This window comes from Hyla sarda, chromosome 8 (assembly GCF_029499605.1).
Source record: "Hyla sarda isolate aHylSar1 chromosome 8, aHylSar1.hap1, whole genome shotgun sequence".
NCBI classification, from domain to species: Eukaryota; Metazoa; Chordata; class Amphibia; order Anura; family Hylidae; genus Hyla; species Hyla sarda.
Window position 1 is genome coordinate 231,582,232 of NC_079196.1, and position 17,713 is coordinate 231,599,944.

General features: G+C 42.7%; 1 protein-coding gene across 1 annotated transcript in view; it reads left to right on the plus strand.

The window, feature by feature from the left end:
• Positions 1 to 11,512: 11,512 nt before the first annotated feature.
• The window catches only part of LOC130284131 (uncharacterized), a 43,585-nt gene continuing 37,384 nt past the window's right edge, over positions 11,513 to 17,713 (plus strand). The window contains exons 1-2 of the mRNA XM_056534159.1: positions 11,513 to 11,702; positions 17,401 to 17,536. Of these exons, the coding sequence (XP_056390134.1) occupies positions 17,476 to 17,536 (61 nt within the window). The 5' untranslated portion in view covers positions 11,513 to 11,702; positions 17,401 to 17,475. The remainder of the gene's footprint in view (positions 11,703 to 17,400; positions 17,537 to 17,713) is intronic.

Below are 17,713 nucleotides of genomic sequence, written 5' to 3' on the forward strand. Positions count from 1 at the left end.
ATGCTGGTCTGAACCCAAACTACTCAGACTTCATTGTCCCCATCCTAATATACAGGTGAGGGGCCCCAGACACAGGTCCCTGATCAGAGTTATAATGCCACAGCCTGCCTGTCCCCATACACAGCAATTACTCTGTAGTATGAGTAGTTAATGTGGGGGACTTTCTTGGAAGGGGGTAGATGGGACAGTAAAACACCTGACATGGGGCAGCAGGGACTGTGACGCTTCTAGTAGAAAGCAACCTAGTAGATGGGGAGGAGAAATCGCATTGCGCAGGGGGTAGACTTGATCTTTTTTTTTCTGAGAAAGGGGACAAACAAGTCTAGGGGGGACAACCAATATACTATTACTCACATAGGCATACAGTACATACCAGCCCAGCTCATCTGCCAATGCAGGGTTTGTTCACTGTACTCATGAACAGTAGAAAAACGGAAACCGGCACTAACCAGAATTATAATGATAAAATCTTCAATACTTTATTACATCTTAAATGTTACCCTCCAATAATAGTGCAGTGCAGAGGGTAGACAGGTGGCACATCGGAAGCTACTTTGTGCCTTCCATGAAATTCCATCATAATTCTGGTGAGTGCCGCTTTCCATTTTTCTACTCTTGATGATGCTATGAGGATCAGATGCTGTTTGTATCATCTATTATCTCTTAAAGTCAGCAGAGCTCCTCCATTTTTTACTCCTTTGCGCAGTTTACATGAACGGGATACTTGATGAGGCTAGGATCCAGGTTGTTGCCGATTCACACCTCCCCCTCTCACTACTTGTTCACACTAGAATATCACGGCACAATCTCTGATATCGGTCGTTCTTCTCCATCACAAAGGTATTTTGCATATTCACTATTTGATTTTGTTATGTGTTTTTATTCTCTAGTGCCACAACTTCGATGCCAAACCCTGCACAGCAAGAAATGAAGCAATTTCTGGATGACTGTGTAAAACTGACAGGTAATATATACATGAATGGGCGCTCCTAGTAAAATGTAACAAACCTTGTCTTTATTGGTTTTACTGTTCAATGCCATAGAACTGACGATAAAGGGAGGATCCAGCTCAGTCCCAGATGAACGGTGAAGATACTTTATTAGAAAACAGCTACATTGAACACGGGTTACAGGTGGCAGGAAGTGATGCGTTTCGGCCAGATTCTGGCCTTACTCAGGAGTAAGAGAAGAGAAGACCTTTGGCCACCATTTAAAGGGGTATTCCGGGCAAAAACATTTCATCCCCTATCCTTTGGATAAGATGTCTGTTCGCGGGGGGCCTGCTGCTGGGACCCCCTGCGACCTCCCTGCAGCACCCACATTCTGTGTGGGGACTGCGTCTCTAGTTTCGCAAACCTCCGGGTTTCCAGGACTGGGGACGTGATGTCATGCCACGCCCCCTCCATTCATGCCTATGGGAGGGGGCGTGACGGCCGTCACGCCCCCTCCCATAGACATGAATTGAGGGGGCGTGGCATGACATCACTTCCCTTGTCCCGGAAACTGGAGACGCAGCCCAGCATAGAATGTGGGTGCTGCAGGGAGATTGCGGGGGGTCCCAGCAGCGGTTTTCCTGCATTCAGACATCTTATCCCCTATTCTTTGGATTGGGGATAATAATAATAATAATTTTATTTATATAGCGCCTACAGATTCCGCAGCACTTACAATTATGGGGTACAAACAAAGACAAGTATCAGACATAATATTTAAAATGTTTTAGCCCGGAATACCCCTTTAAACTCATCGGACCCCAGAAATCGCGCTGCAGGTGTCCGATGGGTGCTCAGAACCCACCAACACCTGTCACTCCAGCTTTTAGATGCCTTGATCTTCATTACTCACGGCATCTAAGAGGTAATGGTTGAATCGCTGCTGTCCAACAATAGTGGTGAGTCCAGGCTGCTGATAAGAGTCATCACTCACTGTCCATAAAGTGAGCGCAGCTCTTTTGCTCGGTGCATAGACAGTAAACCCTGCAGGACATACATGTACGTCCTGTGTTGTCCAGAGGTCTGATATACAAAACAACAGAGACAGGTCCACACTCTTGTTATTAGCTGGTTGCATTAATAAAAAGTAAGTTTTAGATGTCATTCACTGACACTCTTGTATACAGTAGTAGTTAGAAAAGGCAATAAGAGTTTTTGCTGCCAAACTTGTATCATACACAACATCCGCTCACATGTCTGTGTCTATTACAGGGGTCGTCCCCATCATCGTCATCACCAAGAAAACCAGAGGAGACTTCATTGAGATTGAAAAGGCGTTCCAGTGTATGGGAGCCGAGAATGTTATATCTATAGAGAACTACACTGAGGAAGATGACATCAAAACTCAGGGGAGAACCAAGGATATCCTGACGATTATTCACAAAGCCCTAGAAGATGTCCGATTCCGCCTGGGAGAGAAAGAAAGAAACCCCCGGGCTGACTGGGTGCAGAGGAAGAAGTTCCTGCTGGAATATATACACAAGGCCGACCGGGAGAAGGAAAGGGAGGAAAGGACAAAACAGGAACTAATGAAAAAAATGCTCATAAGAAGACCAGAGAAGGGACCAGAAAAAGAGAAGAAATCAGAAAAAGAGGGAGAAGAAAATAAGAAAAAATCTGAAAAAAAGGGAGAAGAAAAGAAGAAGAAATCAGAAAAAGAATGTCTCATATGTTAAAGGGGTATTCCAGGAAAAAAAAAACACTTTTTTTTAAATATCTATATATATATATATACTCCAAAAAAAACAAGACTATGAAATAGTGAGGCACTTAGCTCGCAAATTTGTCTCCGCCGGCGGTCAAATAGCTTGGACCGTCCCACCGCGATAAGGTGGCCTCCTTGGTACGGACCCTACACTGTGAATAGAGGCCACAGAGGCATATTCACAGTGTAGGGTCCGTCCCAAGGAGGCCACCTTATCGCGGTGGGACGGTCCAAGCTATTTGACCGCCGGCGGAGACAAATTTGCGAGCTAAGTGCCTCACTATTTCATAGTTTCACATTTGCATCTATTACACCATAGCTGTATAGCTCTCCATGTTTTATCTGCATGTTCATGTTTCACCTATATCCTTGTGCTGGCAGTGTGCTGCTGTATTCTTCTGTTGCTGTATATCTAGCCTAGTAGCGTGCACCTGTAGGCCAGGTCCATATAATAGTCTGGTATCAACTAAAGTGCTGGCTGACTTATTCTTTGTCTATATATATATATATATATATATATATATATATATATATATATATATATCAACTGGCTCCAGAAAGTTAAACAGATTTGTAAATTACTTCAATTAAAAAAATCTTAATCATTCCAATACTTATCAGCTGCTAAATTTAAGTTGTTGTTTTCAGTTTGACAACAGTGCTCTCTGTTGACATCTCTGTCTGTCTTGGGAACTGCACAGAGTAGAAGAGGTTTGCTATGAGGATTTGCTTCTACTCTGGACAGTTCCCTGAGACAGGTGTCATCAGAGAGCACTTAGAGCAAAAAGAACAACTCAACTTCAGCAGCACATAAGTACTGAAGGGATTAAGATTTTTAATAGAAGTGATTTACAAATCTGTTTAACTTTCTGGAGCCAGTTGATATAAATAAAAAGATTTTTCCTGGATAACCCCTTTAAAACTATCATTACCTGATGACATCATATTGTAGATCAGAGGTACCCAAGCTTAGTCCTCAAGTCCCCCCAACAAGTCAGGTTTCAGGATTTCATTTAGTCTTTCACATATGATATAATGGTCAGTGAATAAGGAATACCGGGGGGGATATCCTCATATTATCACCTGTTGGGGGGACTTGGGAAACCCTGCGGTAGATATATGTGTACAGTGATTCTGTCCTGTCTTATTTAGGTCCCCAGGAGATCAATAGAGATGTCACTAGATACCCGTCCTCTGCTGACCCTTACCGGTCTAAATGGCAAAACTTTTGTACCAAAGTACGAGAGGATCATCCAGAAATTAATAAACCCCAAAGATTTATCAATAGAAAACCCCATTTGGAGGTGTCTTTGGAGCAGCCACTTGTTTCTATTTTTCATGTTCTCCATAGATGGAGGACGGACCTGGAATTATCTCTTCTGGTGGTTCCGAGGAAGCTCAGTCCAACGCTCCCGGTCTACACAGTCAAGCTGAGAAAAAGGGAAATCAACTTCTTGTTCATTTTTCGGTGGACAATGTAACACTACAATGTTTCATGATCACTTTTTATAAGGATTGTCACATAAAAATATTTACCCCCTTTAAGTTGCATCAATTTTTGACAATGATGATTCTGTTCTCTGAAAAGCCATCAACTTTTTATATCTTTGCAGCGACATATGAGGAATATTAAATATAAGGAATTATATGTATTGTACCATATAAAGTATTGAAAAACTGTTATGTTTTGTTTGATTTTTAATAAATATTACATGAATTGTAACCTGAAATCTGGTCTGTGACTTGTTTGTCCTATTCCCACATGATGGATTCTTCTAAAATGTTGACCCCAAAAAGTAAGGCTTCTCCTTCTCCTGTTACATAATATGGGGACTGCCTGGAAGCCCCTGATAATAATGCAGAAATGAGGGATTAGTCCTGGGGTCTGAGACTGTAGAGATTGTATATTAGTCAGACTAGTGACGCTCCATCTACAGCACGAGGGCAGCATCAGTCTGAGTCCAGAGGAGTTCATGGGAGAAAAGAAGTTAACATCCCTCGACCCATACAGGAAAAGCATTAAAGGGGTACTCCACTGCTCAGCGCTTGGAACAAACTGTTCCAAATGCTGGAGCCGGCACAGGGAGCTTGTGACGTCCTAGCCCCAACCCCCTCATGATGTCATGCCCCGCCCCCTCAATGCAAGTCTATGGGAGGGGGCGTGACGGCTGTCACACCCCCTCCCATAGAATTGCATTGAGGGGGTGGGGTATGACATCATGAGGAGGCGGGGGTATGACGTCATGAGCTCCCGCCACCGGCTCCAGCATTCGGAACAGTTTGTTCCAAACGCTGAGCAGCGGAGTACCCCTTTAAAGGGGTACTCCCGTGGAAAACATTTTTTTTTAAATCAACTGGTGCCAGAAAGGTAAACAGATTTGTAAATCACTTCTATTAAACAATCTTAATCCTTCCAGTACTTTTTTGGGGCTGTATACTAAAGAGAAAACCAAAAAAGAAATGCATTTCCTCTGATGTCACGACCACAGTGCTCTCTGCTGACATATCTGTCCATTTTAGGAACTGTCCAGAGCAGGAGAAAATCCCCATAGCAAACATATGCTGCTATGGACAGTTCCTAAAATGGACAGCAGAGGTCAGCAGAGAGCACTGTGGTCATGACATGAGGAAATGCATTTCTTGTTTGGATTTCTCTTTAGTATTCAGCCCCTAAAAAGTACTGGAAGGATTAAGATTTTTTAATAGATGTGATTTATTTTTCCTATTTTCTAAAAAAACAATGTAAACAAAAGTAAACATAAATATATGGGATGTCACCACGTGGGTAAATATCCGAAATATTAAAATATAATGTTAATTAATCCTCATGGTCAATGGCGTACATGTAAAAAATTGCATATTTTTGGTCGCTTCATTTATCATAAATAATTAATTGAAAAGTTATCAAAAAGTCCCATCAAAACAAAAATGGTACCGATAAAAACTATAGGTCACAGCGCCAAAAAATGAGCCCTCATAAAGCCCTGTATGCAGAAAATAAAAAAATAAAAAAGTTATAGGGGTCAGAAGAGGAAAATTTTAAGCATACTGATTTTCATACAAAAGGTTATAATTTATTAAAAGTAGTCAAATAAAACAAAACTAAATTGGGTATCATTTTAATCATATGGACCTACAGAATAAATCTAAGGTGTCATTATTACCAAAAAGTGCACTGTGTAGAAAAGGAATTCCCCAAATTTGTAAAAAAAAATTGTTTTTATTTTTTTTTGGCCCACAAATACTGTTTTTTTTTTTTTTTTTTTGTTTGTTTCCGTAGATTTTGTGGTAAAATGATTTGATGTCATTACAAATTACAATCAGTGGCACAAACAACAAGCCTCATATGAGCCTGGAAAATTTAAAGAAAACCTGTCATCAATTTATTTATTTTTTACTATAATTTCCCCTCTTAATAAAAAGTTCTCCCCCTTTTTTTTGTGTGCATTAAAACACTCACTGCGCCCAATTTTATCCTGCTCACTCCCTGTGAGCGGCAGACCGCTGGAGGGGTACAACGACATCTGAAGCCTGCCAGGAAAAACTTCTGCCCTCACTGTTCTGTGCACACATTTCCAGAGTTTGGTCTCCTGCCAGGCTGGGAGGAGACCAAATTAACTGTTGGGACTAGAACCGAGCCACCTAATGGCAGTTTTTTTTTTCAATTACATTAAAAATATATAAAAATTGATAATTTAAAAAGCAAGTGATTAGCAAAGTGTCTTAGAATTACATAAGGAACAATATATTAAAAGTTTCATTCTGTGACAAGGAGGGAAAAACAAAAGTGCAAAAATAAAATAAACTGTTGTTCTTAAGGGCTTAGATTTTTCCTTTTCTGACCCCTATAACTTTCTTATATTTCCGTATATGAGGCTGTTTGAGGGATCCTCTTTTGCACTGTGATCTGTAGTTATTATAAAGTTTTTACAACTCTTATGTATATTTGACTTTGTGATCACTTTATAAAAAATATATTTTTGGATGTGATGTGACTGAAAGCAGCAATTTGGGATTTTTTTTTTACGTTCATGCAATTTACCTTAGATTGTACTGTGATTGGTCTGCTGTGTGTCTGTGCACCTCCTCCCCCCTGTAATATGTCAGAGGATGTGATCAGTATTGATCATGGCATCTTAGGGATTAATGTCAGGCATCAGCGTCATCACTGGTGTCCGCCATTACTGACAGGTCCATGGCTGTATGATGTGATAAAAGCTCCTGCACTCGTTTTATGAAAATTGCATAAATGGACCATATGTACCAAGGCACCAGGACGTACATTCAAGTCCATTGTCCTTATGGGGTTAAGCTCAGTTTGGCCTTTGCCTGCGATATTGTTTTCTACCTTGTTTTTGTCTTTATATTTGTGATCTCATCTGCATTGACTTATTTGGCTAGTGATCAGACAATTGTTTGCTTTTTGATTCTGTACCTCGTTGCTATCTTGGTTAGGACCTGGCTTGTTAAACCACACTCTATTGGTTTGTTTGTCTGTTTTGATATTGCTTGTGTTTTCTTTCCTGGTTGTTGCTTTAGTTAACCTATTGTACAAATTATCCTGACCTGTTTTATTTTATTGTTGTCACATTGCTACCCCTGCACTTATCCAGTACAGGGACCATCATCCATTTGGGAGATATCTGTAGAAAATTATTTCACAAATAGTATGAAGGGTAGTTAGGGGCCAAAGCCGCATACATCTAAACCCCAAGGCCGGAGCCCAGGGGGAAAAACCCCTATACATGCAATGCTAAAATATAACTTTTATTAGTATCATTTAAAATGTCCCCAAAGTGATGGTTAAAACTGAAACTAGAACAGGATAATATGTGTGTAGTCAACAACAAGTTCAGAGAACACCTCTCTTGATTTCAATTGAGTGCGGTACTGCAGTTCACCGCAAAGCTAACATGTGTCCTTAAAATTTACACAACATGCCAACCTCTACATGTTTCGCCGTTACAACGGCTTATCCTGTTACATGTAATACACGATAATACACTTATTATACTGTCCTAGTGTCAGTTTTAACCATGACTTTGAGGACATTTTAAATGATACTAATATAAGTTATGTTTTAGGATTGCCTCTGTAAAGAAGTGCCACAAAGAAGAAAAGAGGAAGAACACGGAACCATGAAGGGGAGCTTGTGGCCGGCCTCTGTGGACAGGTGGCACAACACTTAAAGGGGTATTCCAGGAATTTTCTTTATTTGACTATGCTACAGGGGCTGTAAAGTTAGTGTAGTTCATAATATAGTGTCTGTACCTGTGTGTGACGGTTTTCTCACAATTCTTCTGTGATTTTTACCCCAATATTTATTTTTAACAGCATACAAAATGACTGTTGTCTCAGATTTTTCCCAGGTTGCAATGTGGCCGAGACCTGACTCACTAGTCAGCTAGTCAGCTGATGACAGGGAGTCTGTCTGCTTCAGTGGGTGGAGTGATCGCTTGGTGAGAGAGAGATCAGTCTGCAACTAATTCAACAGCTGTAGACACCCTGATTGAAAACCACAGGTCTTTAGAATAGATGCAGCTCATTTATGTTTCAATGGGTGGGGTGGCTGGTGGCTGATGTATGGGAGGGAGGAAAATGGAATTATGGGATTTGTAGGCAAAAAAAGAAAACTCAAACAGGACATTCCAGTTCCCAAAAGCCAGCGACAATGTTATGGTAATCTCACAACACAGCCATTTAGCCCCAAGATAAGCGCAGATCCTTCCTAAGCATGTCCATTACTGTCTGGCAGGTACGTACTAAAATCACCTTATGGTGGAGAACCCCTTTAAACATTTATCCGAATATAACATAAAGCCCCAACTTTAAGACAATAGGTGCAAGCCCCTGCTGGAGACCACACCAGATTTTAGCATGTGGAAGAGCTGATGCCCAGCGAGATGGAGGCTGGGTTGGTGATAAGAAATGTAGGTAAGTGCTGTACTGTCCTGCGCTGTACGTGCCTCCCTTGGAAAAGAGCAATGGGTTGGAAAAATAATTAAAATAGTACGGGCTGGCCTGGAGCTTCTTGAAGACGCATCCCCACAGCTTGATTCCCACATTCGGCCCAGTTACACAGTTGCCATTCTTTAAGCAGGTTCTGACTCAATTGGCACATCTGCCCCCTTCCACATTAATAGAAGGTAGGGACTTTAACATCCCCTTCTCAGCCAAGGCAGGAAGACAGTTCTTTAATTCTGGTCTTCCCCCACCAGTAGTACAATGGTTTTCGGCCTCTTTCTTCTATCTAATTTGCCAAATCCCCTCTGGTAGGAAATTCATATTTTTCCCCTACCCACATTCTACCCACACAGGGATAGATGCTTTCCATTGGGAAATTACTGGGCCTTTGTCTATTCTGCTCAGTTAAAATTGAATCTATTACTTGGTCGGACTATGCCCCAGTGGTCCTCGACTTGAAGTCGGTTATTAGAGGTCAATGTATCTCTCTGTTCTCTCATTAGAAGAGGGATGCTGCCTATCAGTCCCGACATCTGTTGGTCCATCTTCGTACCCTAGAGAGCAACTTGGTGATGCACTCCCCAGTACAACTGCTTCATGCTGTGGGGACTGTAGGTAATCAGCTTTATCTCTATATATGTAGCTCAGCCCCACTGCCAGATATAGAGACCCTTTTCCCTCAACCTCCTCCCTATCCTCCTCCACTACAGGTATGATCCCTGATATCTACAATTTATTGATTATCCCCTTTGACCTTTCCACAATCTGACACCTGCACCCGTAAAATCTTATCTGTGGGGGCCTTCTGACCTCCTCTGTGGCAGGTTATCTGGTCCCAGGCAGCCAAATTGCCATATGGAATATTTATGGGCTTGTAACGACAACCACTTGGACCCCTTTCTGGCTATTCGGTCCTCTTGGCAGAACCTTGATAGGGCCGGTTAAGTCGCTGGTTGATCAGGGGTGATATAGTTCAGAATCTATTTTCTTTTCCCTAGTGTATTTTTCTGTTCTTCTTCTTAGCATCTCTCCTCGCATACTTTCCACTTTCCCCAATTCTTCTCTCTTTTTTCTCCTTGTTTTTTAAGTCAATCGAACACCTTTTCCCTTCCTGCATTTGCGCTCCCAGATATATTGCCCTGATCGGTTACAATAGGTTGTGCCATAATGGGTTGTCCAGTGATGACATGTGTATTAGCAAAGACTTTACTCTTCTTCCCTACACATCCTGGACACCAGTGGATTTCATTCTTTCGCTTCCTATGAACTAGGAAACCTATGTTATTGGACATTAGTAGCGATTTACACTTCCACCGAATATCGTAAATATTGTGAGATGGACCTTAAAATGCCACATTCTGTTTGAAATTTTGATGTTCTGAGTTTTCGGCCTCATTACTTTTCTCTGTTCATGTTTGGAAAATGTTTTGAAACTGTCTATAAATAAACAGTTTAAAAAATAAATTTAAAAAAAGTTTTGTTTCCCATACAGATTCAGGGGAACGGTGAGCCAGGGAGTGAGGAGCACTTCCATCTCTACTTTCCTGGATGTCTTGAGGTTTCTTGAGCAGAACCTTTGACTTGTCCCTTTTAAAAAAACGTTTGACATTTCATGCAGAAATGTCCAACAGTTCAAATGGTCGGGGTCTCAGTACTAAGACCCCTATCAACCCCTTCATCAGTACATTTGACTTCCTGACTCTGTGCTCAATCTGTCCAGTTTCAGGTGATGGATTCACCATCATAGACAATATGGAGTCCATAAGAGACCATAATGGAGCCTGTTCACTGCAATGAGCACCGGGCCAGGGAGTGAAACATGTTGCCATGCACTTCCCACAGCTATATCTAGAGATTGGTGGGGGTCTCAGCACTGACACCTTAACCGATCAAAACTTTTCACATTGTTTGAATTTTTTTTTAAATGACAGTAACGCTTTAAAGTTAAAATTTGATTAAAGAAGGTTATCAAGCAATAAAAAAATGTCTTCCAAAAATAACATCACCCCTGCCCACTCCTGTGTGTGTGGCATTAAAGGGGTACTCCAGTGCTTTAGCATTCTGAACATTTTGTTTAGAACTCTCGGAAGTGGAGGCCATGAACGTGATGTCACACCACGTCCCCTCCATTCATGTCTATGGGAGGGGGCATGTCGGCCGACACGCCCCCTCCCATAGACATGAATGGAGGGGGCGTGGTGTGACATGACGGAGGCATGACCATGATGTCACAACCACTGCCGCAGGAACCCAGTGTTTGTTTAGAACATCGGGTGCTGCGGCAGATCACAGGGGGCCCCAGCAACAGGACTCCCGCGATCAGACATCTTATTCTCTGTCCTTTGGATAGGGGATAAGATGTCTAGCAGCAGAGTACCCCTTTAAACTTGTCTCCATTGACTTTAATGGAACTAAGCTATAATACCACTCACAACCTGAGGACAGAGGTGGTGCAGCTATTTTTTAATCCTGAATAACCTCTTTAATCAAATTTTTTTAAAATAAAAACTTAAGAAAAAAATTCTTTTTTGCACCATTAAGAATAAAACCTGCTATTCTAAAATATCCAAAGCCTTTGAGTTTTGTTCCTTTTGTCTTAACTCTGTGTTTATAAACCTGTAGGTGAAGTCTCCCCGGAGCTTTGTTTGCATAGGAGCTGTAGGAATGTGTCACATGGACCTTGACCCGAGAGTAATAATCAAAATGGAAATATCTTATGAAGAATTGGTGTCTAAGGTCGCTCAGAGCCGCGGCGAGGTGGAGACTTCTTCCTCAGATCCAGGAACATTAAGGAAGTGCTCGGAGGTTAAGGACGGGAGGACTGGTCTGTGATCTGACTAATACTGAGGGCTGCAGCTTCTTCTCAATGATAGACTCGTTGCTTTGTATCAGGGCTGGTCCTGGCAAAGAAAAAACATCATCACGGTGATGAGCAAGAAAGGAGGGACAAGACAGAGGGACCGCCCAGGAAACCCCGAGACCTCTGGAAAAGAAGAGACGGCACCACCCGCACCGACACCGGGAACAAGACTTCACATTCAGTAAGAAACCAGAACCGATCCCTATCTGTACAGAACCGGGTGTAATGTGGAACCATCTGAGATAAGACATCAGAGCTCCTTCTATGGCTGCGTGTCATAGTCCATGATGATTATTGACTGCGGATCCTTCTTAGCTGAGATGAATGATGTTATTTTACATAACAATGACTAATGTCTTCATCTCCTAAGATATTTGGGGATATAGATGTGTCCTTCCTTACCTTTCCTTCAGTTTAGTTGAGGATTACAATTTCTCATTAAACAAGTTCAGTCCAATATGAGAACATGATATCAGAGGAGGCTTCATGTACGTAACAATTACCAGGGAGACGCATAGGGGGAGATTGACGCTGTTTTGGTGTGACATTGCACAATTATTTTAAATGGGCCCTGTCAGATATAAAAACTTTTTATATGTTGTACATTTTGGCAAAACAATAGTATTATAATAGTATTATAATAGTATTATAATATACTTCTTTAAAAATAAATCCCATTAGGGGTCCCCATACCTCCTGATGAGTCCCACAGCAGCATGAGGGTGTCCAAGGGTCATGGACAGGAGATGGCTGATTGACAAGGCTGTAGGAGGATCACAGAGTCTTACCAAACATGTGCCTACAGCTGTTGCAAAACTGCAACTCTAAGCATGCCTGAACAGTCAAAGGATGTCTGGGAATGCTGGGAGTTGTAGTTTTGCAAAAGCTGTAGGCACACAGCTCCCACTGTTCCAAAACTACAAGTCCCAGCATTACAGGACTAGCAAAGAATGATAAACATGAATGACGTACGAAACCACTGTACTTTTAGCACAAAAATTTAGCACTAATTTAGGAAGATGTAAGTTATACACTTACCATATTGTCTTTGGTGGTAGAGTACAGGCAATCTCCAATAATCAAACTGGATTTGCAGATAAATCCTCCTTTTAACCCTCTTTTTGACAGGATGTTTATTTTCAGGTACTCCCACTAATTACTGCACAATTTTACCACTATTTACTAAGACTGCAGTAAAAATTGAGCAATATTTACCGTATTTTTTTCCCTATAGGACACACCGCCTTATAACACACACCCAATTTTAAAGGTGCAAAATCTAGAAAAAAAAGATTCTGAACCCAACAGTGATCTTCAACCTGCGGACCTCCAGATGTTGCAAAACTACAACTCCCAGCATGCCCAGACAGACGTTGGCTGTCCGAGAATGCTGGGAGTTGTAGTTTTGCAACATTTGGAGGTCCGCAGGTTGAAGACCACTGGTATAGGAGGTAATACTCACGTGTCCCCGCCGCTCTGGACCGTCACCGCTCGTCACCGCTGCCCTGGATGTCGCTCCATCAATGTCGCCGTGGTGTCCCCGACGCTCCGGACGTCTTCTTCCCCGGTTCCACGCTCTCCGTCATCATGTCGCCGTCATCACGTCGCTATGCACGCCACTCCTATTGGATGACGGGACGGCGCGCGCGACGACATGATAACATCGAAGGAGAGCGCCCCACCATGCAGGGGATCCCGGCATGGAGCAGACACCGAGGAGGCAGGTAAGGTCCCTCCCGGTGTCCTGTAAGCTGTTCGGGATGCGGCGATTTCACTGCAGCGTTCTCGAACAGCCTGACTGAGCAGCCGAGTTAGTGTCACTTTTGCTTCAAATGCGGCGATCAGCTTTGATCGCCGCGTCTGAAGGGTTGATACAGGGCATCTCCGCGATCGGTGGTGTCCTGTATTAGCCGTGGGTCCCGACCATTGATGGCTGCAGGGACCGACCCGATAGGTGTGTATTCCCCGTATAAGATGCACCAACTCCCCCTCCCCCCAGTTTTGGGGAAGAAAAAGTGTGTCTTATACGGCAAAAAATATGGTACATCAATTTTGGGAAAATAGAATAGGACATAAAATTGGGACATTAATTAGCACAGCCTCAAAGGGGTTATCCAGCACTTAAAAGGGGAACTCTGGTACCAAACAAATTATGCCTTATCCACAGGATAGAGGATACGTGTCTAATCGCAGGGGGTCTGACCTCTGGGGCCCACGTGATCATCTGCCTGGTGTCCTGGGTCTCCCCTGCACTTGTATATCTCCAGATATTCCATAGAGATGCATGGAGGGGACGTGTCGGCCATTGCTCCGTGTGGCGGTCAACACAGTTCCATGCATGGAGTTGCTCCGTGCACTGGGAGAGCCGGGGTGCCAGGCAGGAGATCACGGGGGTCCCAGCGGTTACAACCACCCCATCCCCCCACAATCAGACACTTTTTCCAATTCTGTGGACTGGGAATAAGTCGTCAAGTACCGGAGTAACCCTTCAAGAAGTTATCCCCTGTCCTGTGGATCCTGTGGATCGGGGATGACCATTTCAATGAATAGTAATGTCGTAAATCAAGCCAGGCAGACATCATTGACGTATCACGTATGTGTAAAATATTAAAGTCACAGACATACGCAATAGTCAATGATAAATTCCAAATCATCAAAACATTTGCCAAGCAAACCACGCCACATGTGCCCATCAGATACGCCCTCTGACACAGACAGTGCAAATGGCGTGTGCCCTGATAAAAAGTGCATAATAAATGTGGCAAATGCTTCTCTGCCTACACTGGCCATTGGTGCTACGTTTACAGGCGCAAATTTAATAAATGACGCCCATTGTATACACTAAAATAAAGACCCTCGTTTACTATTGCAAATCCCACACGTTTTGTCAGGTTGTGCGCCAGATCCTGGCGCATTGGGCCAGAAATTCTGTCTGCGCCAGAATTGAAAAAAACCTGACTAACTCAGTTTTACTTAGTGAACCCGAAAAAGGTGGTCATTGGGGAAAGGGGGCGTGGTCACCAAAAAGGGGCGTGTTCCTGATATTTTCACAGAAACCCAACATATTTACTAAGGTTTCCACAGAAAATGTGGTGGATTTCAGCTGAGGAAAACCCAACAGATCAGAGCATGTGCAAAAAGTGCAAAATGTAGGGAAACATGAAAAAAGTTGGGAAACCTCAGTAAATACCGTGGAAAAAAATTGTAGGGAATTAAAACCCACAAAGAAAACTACACAACACTCTTAGTAAATCAGGGCCAAAGTGTCTAGAGATCAGGTTGTTGTGAAAACTTCTAATCTCACATCAGACATCTCAGGATATGGGGAGTTTACAGATAAGTTTAGAAAGGTCATATCTGCATAATAAAAATCCTGTTTCCTGGGATGCAGCATCTGGGGCCCGGTGTTGGAGAGGACCCCTCCATCACATACTGAGACGCAAGTAATATACGTGGCAGGTGGGTCCTTCTTACAGATTTTGCATTAAAGGGGTACTCCGGAGGAAAACTTTTTTTTTATTTTTTATCAACTGGTGGCAGAAAGTTAAACAGATTTGTAAATTACTTAAAATCTTAATCCTTCCAGTACTTATTAGCTGCTGAATACTACAGAGGAAATTATTTTCTTTTTGGAACACAGAGCTCTCTGCTGACATCATGACCGCAGTGCTCTCTGCTGACACCTCTGTCCATTTTAGGGTCTGTCCAGTGTAGGAGAAAATCCCCATAGCAAACATATGCTGCTCTGGAAAGTTCCTAAAATGGACAGAGATGTCAGCAGAGAGCACTGTGCTCCTGATGTCAGCAGAGAGCTCTGTGTTCCAAAAACAATTTCCTTTGTAGCATACAGCTGCTAAAAAATACTGGAAGGATTAAGATTTTTTTAATAGAAGTAATTTACAAATCTAGAAAGAAAAAACTACGTGGATGTGTGCAGCTCACAACTATTACGCACCGAGGTCAAACAGGGCAAGCAACTATACCTTAATTGCTAAAAAAGGAAAACCAAAAAAATGCAGTGTAGCCCGGACCTTCTAGGTGAGTATAAAATGGATATACGAGGATCGTGCTTCAATAATAATTATCATTTATTTATAAAAATAAGATTTCATCACTTCTCACAGGGCCCTTGTGAGAAGAACATACATAATAAAAGGCAACCTAACAATGTATTAGGCAATAGTATTAAAATTCTACACTTGGCATAGAGTAATAGAATAAAATAGCAGAGTAAGATCTGTACCATACAAATATATTAGAAAGTTGCTCTTCTAGATGTTTAGGGTAAATATGTCCCTTTTTAGATACAGTAGCAAACAGTCTGTATTGATAGCAATTGTTACCGGTCTGTAGATTGTAGCTCAGGCGGTGAATATTGCTCCCGCAATAGCTGAGTGTCCGTGGTGTATACAGTCCACTGTGTGGTGCCTCCAATTGTGAGCCTGGTCCAGTAGGGTCTGAGCGTGGTGGCAGTCGCTGTCGGATAAGGCGCTGGCAGGCGCCGAAGATCGTGATGGTGTCCGGGGACTGCTGGCGCTGGCGTGCGCTAGAGTTGATATTCCTCACCGCTTCATTGGTTGGTAAACAGGACCATATACTGGAAGGCTGGAAGTTCACCTCGTGGTGCCGGCGTCTGACGTCAGAGCCGGGATGGTTACAGCAGGATAATTGCACCGGGATGATTGCGCCGGGATGGATCTGAACTGCTGGACCGGGTAGATAGCAAAGCGAGAGCGTAAATGATGGTACAGTTCATAGAGTGTAACTGGCCATAGAATTTGGGCACAGTTCAAATACTGCTATGCCAGTAGATAAAGACTAGACGCGTTTCAGGGTTGTATGATATAACCCTTTCCTCAGTAGTCATAAGCCTACTTATGACTACTGAGGAAAGGGTTATATCATACAACCCTGAAACGCGTCTAGTCTTTATCTACTGGCATAGCAGTATTTGAACTGTGCCCAAATTCTATGGCCAGTTACACTCTATGAACTGTACCATCATTTGCGCTCTCGCTTTGCTATCTACCCGGTCCAGCAGTTCAGATCCATCCCGGCGCAATCATCCCGGTGCAATTATCCTGCTGTAACCATCCCGGCTCTGACGTCAGACGCCGGCACCACGAGGTGAACTTCCAGCCTTCCAGTATATGGTCCTGTTTACCAACCAATGAAGCGGTGAGGAATATCAACTCTAGCGCACGCCAGCGCCAGCAGTCCCCGGACACCATCAAGATCTTCGGCGCCTGCCAGCGCCTTATCCGACAGCGACTGCCACCACGCTCAGACCCTACTGGATCAGGCTCACAATTGGAGGCACCACACAGTGGACTGTATACACCACGGACACTCAGCTATTGCGGGAGCAATATTCACCGCCTGAGCTACAATCTACAGACCGGTAACAATTGCTATCAATACAGACTGTTTGCTACTGTATCTAAAAAGGGACATATTTACCCTAAACATCTAGAAGAGCAACTTTCTAATATATTTGTATGGTACAGATCTTACTCTGCTATTTTATTCTATTACTCTATGCCAAGTGTAGAATTTTAATACTATTGCCTAATACACTGTTAGGTTGCCTTTTATTATGTATGTTCTTTTCACAAGGGCCCTGTGAGAAGTGATGAAATCTTATTTTTATAAATAAATGATAATTATTATTGAAGCACGATCCTCGTATATCCATTTTATACTCACCTAGAAGGTCCGGGCTACACTGCATAATTTACAAATCTGTTTAACTTTCTGGCATCAGTTGATTTAAAAAAAAAAAAAAAAGTTTACCTCCAGAGTACCCCTTTAATGCCTTGGGGCAGTCCCCAATTTCTTACAATGTATTTACTAAGACAATTGCCTTTTTGTATGTACAGGTACCGGGTGTGATAGAACAGAATCGCTAGAAGAACAAAGGAGCCAAGTGGAGCCGAGATTTAACCACTAAAAAGATGGAGGAAATAATGTGTCAAAAGCTGAAGCAGATGCGAAAGATTATGGAGAAGACGTCAGGTGGGTCATGTAAGGAGAGGGTCCTGCTGATGACAATGCATTGTGCTCATCCTCCATCCATTGTATGTCCCGCCCATCTCATGTGTTCCCCGTAGTGCTGAGGAGCCTCGTCTGTCTTCAGGGCCCATGGGGTCACTATTAATTGGGGTTGTTTTTTTTTTCCATGCTCGTCCATTC